The sequence below is a fragment of the Rattus norvegicus genome, chromosome 10 (assembly GCF_021556685.1).
Source record: "Rattus norvegicus strain SHRSP/BbbUtx chromosome 10, alternate assembly SHRSP_T2T, whole genome shotgun sequence".
Lineage (NCBI taxonomy): Eukaryota > Metazoa > Chordata > Mammalia > Rodentia > Muridae > Rattus > Rattus norvegicus.
The window spans coordinates 70,833,416-70,849,352 of NC_141543.1; the positions used below are offsets into that span (position 1 = coordinate 70,833,416).

General features: G+C 43.0%; 1 protein-coding gene across 1 annotated transcript in view; it reads right to left on the reverse strand.

The window, feature by feature from the left end:
* Utp6 (UTP6 small subunit processome component) overlaps window positions 1–14,651 on the reverse strand; it is a 30,764-nt gene extending 16,113 nt beyond the window's left edge. The window contains 8 exon segments of the mRNA NM_001398803.1: window positions 1,714–1,791; window positions 4,049–4,167; window positions 5,194–5,257; window positions 5,898–5,945; window positions 7,540–7,632; window positions 7,801–7,842; window positions 13,136–13,220; window positions 14,471–14,651. Of these exon segments, the coding sequence (NP_001385732.1) occupies window positions 1,714–1,791; window positions 4,049–4,167; window positions 5,194–5,257; window positions 5,898–5,945; window positions 7,540–7,632; window positions 7,801–7,842; window positions 13,136–13,220; window positions 14,471–14,562 (621 nt within the window). The 5' untranslated portion in view covers window positions 14,563–14,651.
* Between the last annotated feature and the right edge of the window lie 1,286 nt (window positions 14,652–15,937).

Here is a 15,937-nt window from a genome sequence, read left to right on the forward strand (position 1 = left end):
ACCTTGATTATCCTTTTGTTTAATATTTTATTTGAATAAATAAAAAAAAAAAAAAAAAACACGTTCTAACAACTGGGGAAATAGCTCAGTTGATGAAGTGCTTGCCATACAAGTATAAGGACACAAGTGTGTACCTCCAGTACTTATGCAAAAAGCCAGGTGTGGTGGCAGGCACCTGGAACCCTGATACAGGGCTCAATGGGGCCTACTGCCAGCTAGTCTGAGCAAACTGGTGCCTTCCACATTCAGTGAGAGACCCCATCTCAAATACCAGGATGGAAAGGACCAACGAAATAGTTTAAAAGGGAAAGGCACTGGAACTCACATGGTAGAATATTATGGTGCCTGTAAGACACCCACCCTCACTCCCCCGCCACCACCACACACACACAGATGAATTAAAAGTAGGCACAGTTTAATCCCAGTACAGAGGCAGGTGAATCTCTGAGTTCAAGGCCAGCCTGGTCAACATAGAGATCCAAGCAAAGCAGAGCCACATAATGAACCCTGTCATTATGAATAAATAATAATAATATTTCTTATTTTAATAATAAGAAGGGCCAGTGGTAAAGGTTTCATTGAAAGGTGCCTGCTGCCAAGCCTGATGACTGAGCTGGACCCCTGAGATCAGTGATGGAGAGAGCCAACTCCGCTAAGTTATCCTTCCTCTGACCTCCACGTGTACACTGAGGCACACAAGTAAGTAAGTGCAAATTAAAAGATAAATAATGCTGATAAGATGGCTCTGGAGGAGAGGTGCCTGCTGCCGACTGACCACCTGAGAGGGACCTGCAGGGCCCATGTGACAAAAGGAGAGAACCGACTCCTGTAAGTCATCCCCTGACTCCCACATACCTGACAAGTGCCTCCCTCAAAGCATCATTCTCAAATGTCATTAAAAGATAAAATATAAGGCGGGGAAGCAGTTGAAAGGACACACACCGGGATTGGGGATTTAGCTCAGTGGTAGAGCGCTTGCCTAGCAAGCACAAGGCCCTGGGTTCGGTCCCCAGCTCCGCAAAAAAAGAAAAAAGAAAAAAAATAAAAAAAGAAAAGGACACACACCAATCTCTGGCTACCACTTACACGTACACACACATGCATTCTCAAAATCCCTCGCATGTGAACACATAAACATACCCTGCACATGCACACCCCACCTACACACAAACTTCTGAGCTAAAAACACCATAATGGTACAGCAAATTCTTTTGTTTCTATATTAGTTTTGTTGTTTTATCTTCTTGAAGACAGGGTGTTGCTATAAGCCCAGGCTAGCCCAGAACTCATAAGATTCACTGGAATTACAGGCATGCCTCAGAACGCAAGCTCTGACATTCAAAGCTATTCCTTTCAAGTATTCAGTTTCATTACAAATTATATGAAAAGGAAAAGAGCCAGGGATGGTGGAGCACACCTTTAATCCCACCCCTCAGAGGCTGAAGCAGGAGGAGCAAGAGCTACACACTAGCTCACTGGGGAAAGGGATCCAAGTAGTGGCATGAGAGGAACAACTCCCTCAAGCTGTCCGCGGACGTCCCCACAAACACCACGACATGAACACACACTAATATATTGTTCTAAAAATTAAAATACCTTACACACTCACTTGAAAGTGAAAAATGGAACACTAAATGGGTAGGACTCAAAGATTCCTCTTTCTTCTCTAAGACAGCCGGAGAGACTAACAACTGGCAGTACAGCAGCTCTTACCATGTCCATGGCGGCTTTCTCAAATTCTTGCTTTTCCTTTCTCAGTTTCTCAGCATGCATCAGCTCCATCCTAAAGTACTAAAAAAGGTAATAATGACCTAAAAGTCCTTAGAGATACTTTTTAAATTAAAAACATTCAAGATGGCTTCTTTAAAGAAAAAAAAAAACATTAATGGCTGACCCAGGAAAATGAGGGGAGCATGTTTTCCTCGGAATGAAGCTAGCTGATATTGATGAGGTCGAATGAAGAGGAGACTACTTTGGGTCGTTTGATGTGTAATCCATGTGTATGAGTCAAAAGACTTAGTGGAAGCTTCTGCAAGTGGTTTCATTTAAACTCACCCATATACAGTAAAACGCCTTTGTACTGAGTGGGTAATCCAGATTTCTATCCCATTTAGCAACACAGAAGGAGACATAGGATATGTCTGTTAAACAAAACTCTTTCCTTAGGCTAGTGGTTTGAATGAGAATGGCTCCCACAGGCTCATGCATTCGAATGTGTGGTCTCTGGTTGCTGGAACTACTTAGAAAAGATTAGGAAGTGTGTCCCTGCTCAAGTACGTATGTCCTTAGGATGGGCTTTCAGGTTTCAAAAACACACACCACTCCCAAGTAGCTCCCTCTCGGCCTCATGTTAGTGGACCAGATATAAGCTCTCAGCTACTGGTCCAGTGCAGCACCATGCCTGCCTGCCCTGCTGCAAGGTCTGGTGGCTCATGCTTTTGATCCCAGCACTAATGGGAGGCGGAAGCAGGTAGATCTCTGAATTCAGGGTCAGCTTCGTCTGTATATTGAGTTTTAAGATGGTAGAGAGACCCTATCTCAAATAAATAAATAAATGTAAAGAATTAAAAAAAAAGAAAAGAAAGATAACCTAGACATTTAGTCTTACAAAACAATAGTCATGAGATGGCTCACTAAGCACACCAAGCTCCAGGAAAGTACCAATACATACTCACATGGCCTCGAAACATCAACCTTTTGACGCCACCCACATGCGCACTCATGTGCATGGCTGTGCAAACGCACATTCACACAAAACAATGATAATTTCATTTTTGAAAATTACTCATATTTGCCCGGCAGTGGTGGTACACACCTTTAATCCCCACACTAATGATGAGGCAGAGGCAGCTGGGGTCTGAGTTGAGGCCAGACTGCTCTACAGAGAGTTTTAGGACAGCAGAACTATCAAAGAAACTGTCTCACAAAAAAACCAAAAACCTCAGGACTAAAGAGGTGGCTCAGAGGTTAAGAGCACTGACTGCTCTTCCAGAGGTTCTGAGTTCAATTCCCAGCAACCACATGGTGGCTCACAACCATAAAGGTATCTGAAGACAGCAACAGTATACTCATATACATAAAATCAATAAATAAATCTTTAAAAATAATTCATATTTGGGTGAAGAGAGAGCTCAACAGTTTAGAGTACTTGTTGCTGAGGACCGATGTACTGAGGACCCAGCTTCGGTTCTCAGCACCCACATGGCTGCTCACAACTGTCCGTAGCTCCAACTACAGGGGATCTGATGCCTTCTCCTCAGGCACGCAAAACACTCAGACACTAAAATAAAATAACAGCAGAGCATGGTGGACACACTTTTAATCCTAGCACCTGGAAGGGGAGGGCAGGCTGATCTTTCTGACTTTGAGGCCAGCCTGGTCTTTAAAGTTCCAGGATAACCAAGGCTATATACCAAGTCTCTACTTCAAAAAAGGAAGAAAAAATTAACATATTTTAATGTTACTCTACATATTTTTTGTTTAATTATATTTTATGTATACGGGTGTTTTGCCTACATGCATGCATGTCTGCAGCACCTGGTGCTCTTAGAGCCAAGAAGAGAGTGCCGGATCCCCTGGAGTTATAGAGCCAACATGATGGTGATGGGAACCGAATCTGGATCCTCTGCAAAAGCAGCCAGTGCTGGTAACTGCTGAGCCATCTTTCCAACACCTCTGTTTTTAAAAGTAGCAACCAGGGCCGGAGAGATAGCTCAGTGGTTAAGAACACTGACTGCTCGTCCTGAGGTCCTGAGTTCAATTCCCAGCAACCACATGGTGGCTCACAACCATCTGTAATGGGATCCGATGCCCTCTTCTGGTAATTCTGAAGATAGCGACAGTGCACCCACAGACACGAAATAAATAAACCTTAAAAGAAAAAAGTAGCAACCAAACTTTCATGAAGTACAATTACCCATGAGAAAATAGAGTACACAGAGGGGACAACTTCATTTTAACAAGTATTTGTTCTCTACATATCAGAGACATTGCTGTCTCACTCTGAGATCACAGAGACATCTCTCATCCTACATGCCCAAAAACTCACTTCTTGATACAGCTTTGGACACTCGGGATGAAAGCGTAGAGCCCGAAGAAATAGCTGCCTGGCGCTTTCTGAAGACAGGCGATCTTCCATTTCCCATTTGGCTGCCATGATCCACAAAGCTAAAGGAGAAAAAAACTAGACTTAATTTCAATGAGCAATCAATGCTCCAGTTTTTATACTTCGTGAGTTATTTGTTAATCTTACCATAGGAAAAAGGGAGGGGCTGAGGGAGTTTCTAATGGTAAGTTTGACGACTCCATTTAAGTCAGGAAAAGGGTCGGCAAGCTAGCTCAGCAGGCAAAGGCGCCTGCCGCCCATCTAATGACTTGAATCTGGTTCCTAGAACCCACATGGTAGAAAAGAGCCGCCTTCTACAAAGTTCCCTCTGAACTCTATATCTGTGCCATGGAACAGGAACACCCACACATATACACATGCTTACACACCACAAAATGACCCCTGCTTGGTAATCACACCTGAACTTTCTTAGAGGGTCATAAATAATAGCAAACCATTGCTTTTAGCTTTCTTGAGCATGTGACCCCTGAAATTGAGCATGGATATTCCCAGAATCTCTTGCCCCCATGGGTTACCAAAATAGTTCCCTTACTCACTAATGTAGTCCTTCCAGAAACCTCAATTTAGGGATCACAGCTGCTTTAGGGATGATCAAGACAGGCCTTTGAATTGCTAAGATCACTGGATCCCTGTGTCATAAATTTGTGGTTGACCTAACACCCTGAGAACAGTCCTGGAACGCCTCCACTAGAGAGCAGTGCGACCTTATTCACACATTCACAGGAGACTTTCTCTTCTACTTTGTGCACACCTTGTATCGGCTAACCCACCTTACAAACCTGCGTATCTCCTTCTTCTGACGTTAGAATCCCTCAGACCTGCTGCCTCCACATAAAATGCACCCCAGAGCCAGCAAGCTGACCTTCCATCAGCTAAAAGGAAAAGCATCCTTCCTGTCCACAAACCAGCACCTGGCACAGTGATGGGACGGACACAGCAAGCTGGGGTACACAAACTAAGTCTCAGCTAACTGTCTTGGCTCAAGGCCCCAAATAATTTCCGAGGTTCATCAAGCACAATAAATTCCAAAATGGCCTGATTTTGAATAAAATGTAGGTTTGACATACCTGGCTTGTTTGAATGAATGGCAAGCATGTTAGAGAATATCTTGCTAAGATGAGCTTTGGTACCCTGTAAAAGAGGAGAACACTTTACTCCTTGAACACAGAAACCACTACGAACCTACTAACTACAAAGTCAAATGGGAAAGGTGGCTCTTGACTTAAAATCAGTACTCAGGAGGGATAGGCAAATGAAGCATTGTGACTTCAAGGCCAGCATGGTCTACATAGCAAGTTCCAGGCCAGATGAGGCTACACAGTGAGACAGGGGGACAGACAGACAGACAGACAGACAGACACACACACACACACACACACACACACAAAAAAAATTAATCAATCTCTCTCTCTCTCTCTCTCTCTCTCTCTGTCTCACACACACAATAAGATCTGTTATTACTAGAGACTTACAAGACACTCTCATGCTTTTTATACCTAAACTATTAAACATAAACAATCTGGCTTTATTTTTTACTGAACACATATATATATTTCTTTTCACGTGACTTAGACTCATTTACATGGTCAGATATACAAATGTGACTGGGGTCCAGCTTCTGTCTCCTCTCCATGGGTTCTTTTTTTTTTTTTTTTTTTTTTGTCTCCATGGGTTCTTTCTCCAACTGTTAACCTTGTACCTCTTGAGAACCATGGAATTCAGTAACAGACTGAACTGAAGAGGAAAGAGAAGTGCACATGGCTTTACTTACCCATTTCTTACAAAAGACTATGTAGGACAGCCAAAGCTGGACATCATCCTGCAAGGGAAACACAGCATAGGCTGCTTGAATTCCACCTTTACACTGCATTAAGTCACCTCAGTGAAGACAGGCAGGTTCCAAAAGAGCCAATGTGCCACACTCTTCACCTGTAAGCGTCTTCTTCACTGAAGCCTGGGCTCTCCTAACCATGAGAACAAATCTAAGTCCCACCGACTGTGTCCCAAGACAAAATCTATATCTATCTAATGTGTCCAGTGCAATTCTAAAAGGTTTTCAAACCAAGTAAAGAAACACAAAACCGGGCTACAGAGATGGCTCAGGGGTTAAGAGCATGACAGCAATTCCAGAAATTCTGAGTTCAAATCCCAGCAACCACATGGTGGCTCATGACCATCTGTAACGGGATCCAATGCCCTCCTCTGGTGTGTCTGAAGGCAGACACAGTGTACTCATATATATAAAATGAATAATTAAAAAAAAAAAAAAAAACGGACTAGAGAGATAGCTCAGTGGTTAAGAGCACTGTCTGGGGGTTGGGGATTTAGCTCAGTGGTAGAGCGCTTGCCTAGCAAGCGAAAGGCCCTGGGTTCAGTCCCCAGCTCCGAGAAAAAAAAAAAAAAAAAGAGCACTGTTTGCTCTTCCAGAGGTCCTGAGTTCAATTCCCTGCAACCACACGGTGGCTCACAACCATCTATAGTGAGATCTGATGCCTTCTTGTGTGTCTGAAGACAGCCACAGTGTACTTATATAAAATAAATAAATCTTTAAAAAAAACACACACACACAAAACCTTTCATTCTCAGAATTCTAAAGCACTCTCAGGTATACATTAGTCCCCAGCAAAACTAAACATCAACTCACTGGGGTGCTGCCCATCTCTAACCCGTCACCCAACTATCTCCCTGGTGATTTTCTTTACTGCCTTTTCCCTGACTGTGTCTCATGTACCCCAGAATAGACAGACCTTCTTTTTCACAAATACAATACCTGGCGAAGTAGCTGGTAATACATAAGTAGGGATAAATGAGTCAGCTAATCATCAAAAACCATCGATATCAACTGTCTTAGGCAGAGGGTAACCTTGAACTTCTGATCCTCCTGCCTCTACCTTAACTCGGGTACTACAGGCTTGTGCCACCTCAGAAGTGCTGGGGACTGAACCCAGGGCTTTATGCATACTAGGTAAGCCCCTCCCCACCTGTTGGTCTTCTGAAACAGGGTATCCCTGTGTAGCTCTGCTATCCTAGAACTGAATCTAGAACAAGTTGATCCTGAACTCAAGAGATCTGCCTGCCTCTGCCTCCTGAGTGCCAGAATTTAAAGTTTGTATCACTATGCCCAGTTCTTTTATTTTTCTAATCCCTAATAATGTATTAAGCACAGTGCTTAGTGCCATCCTCAGAGTAACAACAAAGTGACCAGGTGAACCATCTTAACGGCTTACGTGGCTCAGAACCCGTTTCAAGCAACGGCGTCATCATGGAGGTAAGTACTAAGACCTGGGAGGAACAGAGAGGACGTGGCATTTAAACAGCCAAGCATCCAACTCTGAATATGTACACTGCATCATCACATCTAATACATACACTGTGCATAAGCATGTCTCTTCGAGTATTCACTAATCACTTACTTTCCACTTCGCTGAAGCACGACCAAAGATACCTTGTACCCGATGTACCATAGAATATTCAATCTCATCCTTCTTAAATGAATATTTAATTCTCTAAAAGGGGCAAAAACAAAACCCCAGTTAGTCACATTTATTCAAAGTAGCTCACTCTCAGCACACCCCCCCCAAAAAAAAAACCACTTTGGACACAGCATTGGCTACCAATAATCAGTGTCTCCCCAACATGAAACAAATGTCAAAAAAAATTAAGCATTAACTTACTGCTCTTCTTCTCTGGATCAGCTCCAAAAGATTAATTTCATACTGTGGGGAGTGGGGTGGGGGAAGAATACAAAGAGAAACATGAAAAGCATAACCTTTTAAATACAAGAAATGCATAAAAAATTACAAACTTGAAATAAAAGACAATTTGTTATCAATAGCCAGAATTCACAATCTCTAGAATTCTCTGAAAATTAATCTTAATTCCATAAAACTTACATATATATGTATATATATGCATATATATATATATATATATATACACACACACACACACACATAGAGAGAGAAAGAATTTTGTAAGCAGCTAAGAGGCAAAGACAACACATTACTTCATAGCATGAGACTCGTAAGGTTTATAATATTAATCCAGCCTCCTTCTTAAAGCAGCATGTTCTAATTTTCAGTTTTAAAATTAAAAAGAAAAAAATCTAAGTCAGGAATTGTGGCACATGTCTACACTCCAGAGGCTAAGATAGAGGAGGGTTGAAAGTTCAAGGGCAGTATGTCAAGAGGTACATGTCTACACTCCAGAGGCTAAGATAGAGGAGGGTTGAAAGTTCAAGGGCAGTATGTCAAGAGGTACATGTCTACACTCCAGAGGCTAAGATAGAGGAGGGTTGAAAGTTCAAGGGCAGTATGTCAAGAGGTACAACACTTCCAGCGTGGTAGCACACTCCAGGGATCTCAGCATTCAGAAGCAGACAGGAAGATCTCAGTGAGCTCAACCATGGTCTACAGAGGGACTTCCAGGACAGACAGCCAGGACAACATAGTGAGACTCTCTCTACCCAGAGAGAGAGAGAGAGAGAGAGAGAGAGAGAGAGAGAGAGAGAGAGAGACTGACTTGCCTGGCATGCACAAGGGCCCCTACACCTCCAGGCAAAGAACACACACCTACAATGGCAGATTTGGGAAAATGGAAGCAGGGATTGCTTTTTTCTTTCATATTTTTCTTCCCTGGATTTTTAAGATTAAGCTTCATGGAGCCCAAGCTGGCTATGTAACCAAGAATGACATGAATAAGATTCCCCTCTAAATACATAAGTAAATTAATGGAAAAAAGAACCAGATTCTCCTTCCTTCAAGTGCCAGGATTTCAGGAGTGCTAGAATTACACACGTGTGCCGCCACAACAGAGCTGGGGATAGAAGCAGCCTTCGTACATACTAGGCAAGCACTCCACCATCTCAGCTAGCCCCAGCTTCAGAAAACACAATGTCAAGTTAAATCCCCAGCTCTTCGAAGAAGTGAAATAGTAAAAACTATTTTGTAGAGCACATGACCAAAGGTCTGGATCCAATTATAACTACTGAAGAAAAAGAAAACAAAAAATTGGCTCATGAGACATTTCAAGCCTACAATCCCATGTAGCTGACCACGCAGCTATATCAAAGCTTTACTTTGCAGATGTGTATTAGAAATAAAAGTACAGCAGGAGTGGTAGTGCACACCTTTAATCCAAACACTCAGGAAGCAGAAGCAGGTGAACAAATCTTTCTGAGTCCTAGGTTAGCCTGGACTACAGAACTAGTTCCTGAACAGCCATGGCTATACACGGAAACCCTGTCCCAAAACGCCAAAAAAGAAAGAAAAGTACAGCCCCCACCAGACATGGTGACACATCTTTTTGTTCTCATTTCATTTTTAAGTGTATGAGTGTTTTGCCCACACATGTCGGTACACCATGTACATGCAGCATCCAGAGGCCAGAAAATGGCATTAGATCCCCCATGGAACAAGGGTTACAAACAGTTGCAAGCCACCATATGGCTGGGAACCAAACTGGGTCCTTTGGACGAGCAGTCAGTGTTCTCTCTTAACCACTGAGCCATTTCTCTAGCCCCATGACACATGCTTTATCCTAACACTTAGGAACATGAGATGTGTGAATGATGTGAAGCCAGCCTGTGCTACACAGTGCGATCCTGTTTCAAAAACCAAGGGTTGGTGGGACTTTAAGATGGGTCAGCAGGTAAAGGCTCTTACTGGCATACCTAAGACCTAAGCTTAAGCACGGGGTAGAACTGAACCCCACAAGCTGTCTTCTGACTTCCACATGCATAACAGGGTATGTGCCCATACCCCATCTAAATAAATACTTGTGGAAAGAAATATTTAAAAATTAGAGTCAAGTGGTGGGAACAGACACCTTTAACTCAGTCAGCACTCAGGAGATGGCAGATAACAGAATTTAAGGCTGGCCTGGACTAGAGACAGTTCCAGGACAGCCAGGGCTACAGAAAAAAAAAAAAAAAAAAAAAACCTGTCTTAAAAAACAAAAAACAGGGGTTGGGGATTTAGCTCAGTGGTAGAGCGCTTGCCTAGCAAGCGCAAGGCCCTGGGTTCGGTCCCCAGCTCCGAAAAAAAAGAAAAAAAAAACAAAAAAACAAAAAAACAAAAAACAGGGGGCTGGAGAGATGGCTCAGCGGTTAAGAGCGCTGACTGTTCTTCCAGAGGTCCTGAGTTCAAATTCCAGCAACCACATGGTGGCTCACAACCATCTGTAATGAGATCTGATGCCCTCTTCTGGTGTGTCTGAAGGTAGCTACAGAGTACTTATATATATTAAATAAATATTATTCTTAAATCAAGTAAATAAAAATTAGAAACAAGAGTTAAGGATGTAACCTTTAGTGGTAGAATACTCGCCTGGCATCCATGAGGCCCTAGGTTTGATTCATAACCACAGAAAAGAAAAAATGTAATTAATGCCACTTGTGTCATGGCAAGTCAGTAAAACTGAATGCAGATAGGTAGATGAGCATGTAAGAGGTGCTTGTGGGTATGTTTTGAGACAGGGTCCCATGATGTATCCTTGGCTGTTCTGGAAGTCACAACGTAGACCAGACTGCCATCAAACTCAACAGAAACCCACTTATCTCTGCCACCCAAATGCTATGTGTCTGTGTGTTTTAATCTAATTATACTCTAAAGCTAATCCACTAGAGTCCCTAGAATGGCGGCTCTTCCAATGGGGAGAAGGGAGAGCATTTCCACTTCTCTAAGACTCCCCCTCCCTGGTTCTGACTCCTTTACATCAAGGTTCCTACACTGTCGCCTTCCCAACACCCCTGAGAGTCCTGTGTAAGTGAGCTGAAGGGAAACAGGCTGGAAGTGGTACAGCACAGGCACAGGGAAGCGGGAGAATCTGCCCGGTCTCCACAGGCAAAGCCTACATAGGGAGACTGTCTCAAAAAAAATAAATAAATAAAAATAAAAAAAAGCGTAATATAGTGAATTGGTAAGTGTAAATCAGGTATTTTCAAAACATGTAGCCTCAAAGCCCAGTCTGCAATGTCCTCTACAATTGTCTTTATCACTCTTAGTTCAAATTTGATTTCTGAGGTAGGCCCTCTTTGTTCATATGAATACATACATACACATACATATACGCATACACATACATATACGCACACACATACATACATATATATATACACACATGTGTATACATATGTGTGTATATGTATATTATGTATAGTATTGATATATATTATATAAATACATATTTTTGGCCAATTTTCATATATCATTCAATTTTATTTATTATTATCGTGGGTGGGGTATGCATGTGCCAGTACAGCTATGGAAGTCAGAGGGCAACTTTCAGGAGTCAGTTCCCTCTATCCACCATGTTGAAGCAGGGTCTCTCATTTTTGCCATGCTGCTTACTCCAGGCCGCCCACCACCCATCTTTTGCAAGCTTTTCTTTTCTTTTTTTTTTTTTCTTAAGATTTATTTATTTGTTATATATAAGTACACTGTAGCTGTCTTCAGACACACCAGAAGAGGGCATCAGATCTCATTACAGATGGTTGGAAGCCATCATGTGGTTGCTGGGATTTGACTCAGGACCTCTGGAAGAGCAGGCAGTGCTCTTAACCTCTGAGCCATCTCTCCAGACCCTTTGCAAGCTTTCTGGCTCCCATCTCTTCTGGTCCCATAGGAACACTGAGATTATAGGTGTTCATCACTGCATCTACCCCCCAACACACCCCCAGATGGGGTCTATTGTGAAGCCCTGGCTTGCCTGGAACTCTTGTAAACCAGGCTGGCTTCAACTCACAAAGCTCTTTCTTTCTTTTTTTTTTCCGGAGCTGGGGATGGAACTCAGGGCCTAGCAAGCGCTCTACCACTGAGCTAAATCCCCAATCCCCACAAAGCTCTTTCTAACTCTGCCTCCTGAATAGTTATCTAATGGCATGTGCTGCCATACCTGCCCCAGCTTTTTACTTTTAGTGTGGGTTTCAAGGATCAAACTCAAGTTGTCAGGAATGCGTAGCAATCAATATGCTGGCTAGGCCATCTCATCTGACCTATCCTCTTCTCAGAGACAGGATTATCACTGTGAAAACCAGGTAGACTTAAAATTCTCCTGCCTCAGACTCCAAGTGCAAGCCATCAGACCCAGCAAAGCAAAGTCTTTTGTTTTTGTTTTGTTTTTTTTTTATGAGACAAGTCTCACTGTGTGTTGAATCTCAAACTCAAGATCCTTCTGTCCTAGCCTCATTGAATGTTAGGATTACAGGCATGGACCATCATGGCTTTTTTATTATTATTAACATTTTACCTTTCTGGGGGCTGAAGCCGATGGCTCAGTGACTGTTATTCCAAAGGACTGGAGTTCAGTTCCCAGAACCCACATTCTCAACCACCTGTAACTACAGTTCCAGATTCAACACTCTCTTAAGGCCTCTGCAGATACTGCACACCACATGATACACACACACAAGAATTTTTTTCCTGTCTTTCTGGTTCTGAACCTGTACCTAGTAGCCGTTCTCCCTCCTTTGACAATTCATCCTGTATGTCTAATCTCCTTCTCACTCTGTTGCCCACTGAGAAGATGGAAGAATCTTGAAGCAAACCTCCTTTGCAGGCTGACCGTGCTAAGCAAGCGCTCTACACACCTTCCAGCCGCCTGCCGTTGTCAAACTCCTACTCCTCTAGCAGGCCCACTCAAGAGGCAAGATCCGGGGCTGGGGATTTAGCTCAGTGGTAGAGCGCTTACCTAGGAAGCACAAGGCCCTGGGTTCGGTCCCCAGCTCCGAATAAAAGAACAAAAAAAAAAAAAAAAAGAGGCAAGATCCCTGCTAAAATCCTGACACACGACGAGGTCTCTGATCTACTGACCCAACAGGAGAAAAAAGTTTACTCTGACAAGGACTAAGCCCTATTGGGTAATGCCACTCCACACAATCATCTCCGATCCTAATATATAAAAAAAAAAAATGCACAACCATAGAATTCTGGAATTCTGTAGAAAACCGCTGTGAAGCCCATCACTGATTTAAAATTCTTGAAGGGACTGGAAAGCTATAGTCTCACTCACTTGAACATAGCTGATAAAGTCTTCCTTGTGAAGGTTTCTCCGGTGTATTTTGTATTCTAGGTCAGAAGCCTTCTTGATGATAGCCCTGCAGAGAGAACCAATTACATGGGAACATCTGAGAAGTTAAACTTTGGGATATATGGAAAACACACATTTAACAGAATCATGTAGTTCCTGAACACAGGTATCTCCCATGGGCAAAGCACACATTCTCTTACACAATTACCTCTGTGCTGTTAAGAACATCCACATTTAGCCTCAAACGTTCAGGAGAATCACCTCAGTGGCCAGGATCATTGCTATTCCCATCAGCCAAGGAAAGAAAGCCTAATGCTTGTTATTTATACACTAAGCAGGCACTCTGCAATGCTCTTAGCCTCAAAGCTTAGGTCTTTATGTTAACCAAATCTCTACCCTAAATTAAAACCTAAATTGTCTCTACCTAAACATTACTACAAAGGAGTGTGCATATATGTGTTCTAGGATATGCAAGACGATATTTTAAGAATGGCCACATATTTAGCACCCCACCTCCTTCTGTTTTTCCAGACAGGGTTTCTCTGTGGACCCCTGGCTGTTCTGGAACCCGATCTGTAGACCAGGCTGGCCTAGCACTCACAGGGATCGGCTTACCTCAATCTCTCAAGTGCTGGGATTGAAGGCTGGTGCCCCCATTCATGGCTACATTTAGCACTTCCTAAGAGTCCTCACTAGGTTTCCTAATGTTTACTTTGGGGATCCTACACTCCCATTACTGTACTTTCAGCTAGAGTCATGGTAAAGTGAACTGTCACAGAAAATCACTAAAAGTAATTGATTTTTACCAAGTTACCGAGTGCCAACTATATTCCGGGAACTGTGGCAGAGCTCTAAAGAAGCATATGTAATGAATTAAATGGTCTCCAGTCTACAAGTTTAGTTAGGAAGACCTACCCACTCCCCCTAGGCCTCTATGGCGCCATACTCAAATATCTAAAGTTGTATATCCCGAACTTTTAAACTATAACCATTTTTTTAAATCTGAATTTTCCTGCCATTCACATTGCCCAGTAGTCCTTGATGGGCTAGAATCCTGCCTATATCACCTTACGGCCCCAAGACCCTGACACTGGGTCACTGTCAGTCTGACCGATGGGTAAACAGACTGATGGATCATCTTACAATACGTTAAAGTTGAACTCTGACCGTCCTCAAATTCCAGCAACGAGCTTTTCCCTTTTCTAGCACAGTAGTTAAAAACAAGCTCTGAAAAGTCCGCACGCCTGTCCCCGCCACACACTCGCCCGAAGCTCCCCTAAGACTGCCCCAGTCCTTCCTCTTCCTTGATCCTCTCACTTAATCTCCGCACGACTGAAGAGTCCGATGCGCTCCAGCTGTTCCAACTCCGGAATTCGATCTTCTATGCGTTCCTGAATTATCTCCGCCATGAGGCTGGAACTTCACAAGCAGACCAGCGAAGAACACGCGTTGAAAGCGCTCACCTCCCAGCCTTCAGGCTAACTCTTAGTGATTGACTGAACGTGCTTCGTAAGTCCCGCCTTTTCCGCTTCCGCCATTGGGAACATCCTCTTTTCTATCGAAGCCGCTGTCGCCTCCCTGTGGATGACTAGAAGATTGCAGCCTGAACCCCTTCCGGTCTGAGACACATCTTTTGCGGGGGCGGGGCTGGGGGCGGGGCCAAATCCTCGCGCCAGGGAGACCGGAAAAAGCTCCTTGGGGGAATACCTGAAAGGAGCCTGAAGTCCGTACGCTTCCTACTGAAAGTCATCTGTTTTTGTCATGTTCCCGTCATCGAGAACCCTGAAAACTAAAAAGTGTAATTGAAGATGATATTGCTAATTATGCAAATTCGATGAGGCTCTAAGACTACGGACCAGCTGCCCTCAGCAGTCTGCCAGCTTCACGAAACCAGTGTGGTAACAGTGCATTTTCACATGCCAATGAAAGCCTCTGAATGGCTGGTTCGTTTTAAAATGGTGAGAGAGAAATAATTTATTATTTAAATAATTAGGGCCATCATGCCACCAAGCCTGGCAACCTAAGTTCGGTAGGAGAGAATTGACTCCTGGCAAACTATCCTCTGACCTCAACAAGCGTTCAACGGCGCGTGTGCCTGCCCACGTGAATACACACACGATTTTAAAATTAAAAAATAAACATGTTGACTTAAGTAGAAAAAATATTTCAAAATATTAGGCACTGGGTAAATAGAAACTGTCATTTGTTTTAGAAAAGGGGACTTTGATAGAGAAAAGTTTGAAGGTTGGTGAAATGAATCAATATTTACACCAATCTTCCTTACCATATTGTCCAAGCAAATTAGCATTTCTAAGAAGAACCATCCTGTAACCCACCTTGGAAACAACATTGCTGTATAATTGCTACAACCTAAAAAAAAAAAATCTGTGGTTCCGTTCTCTGTTAATCCTGGAAGATGATAAAGAGCCAAACGAATGGCTTCTTGCTAGACCTGTTGTTAGAACACTCACATCATTACCTCGATCTTCTACGTGATTTATGAGAGGGAACTAGACTTCAATTACCCAGATCCACCCAGTTCCTTGCTTCTTTCTGTTTTCACATCTTCTCCCACTGATCTCAGAACTGACACAGGTTGATGTGGGCTTCATCATTTCTCAGCCCTCTAGGTCTAAGATCCGAGAAGTGGAAAGAAATCATGTATGTAAATTAAAGATGCGATTTTTTGGTAACAGTAACGCAGGACTTGTTATTGGTCAGGATGGAGATGACTGTGAATAAACTTCAGTATCGACAGGAAGTCCCCAACACTGAAGGGCAGAG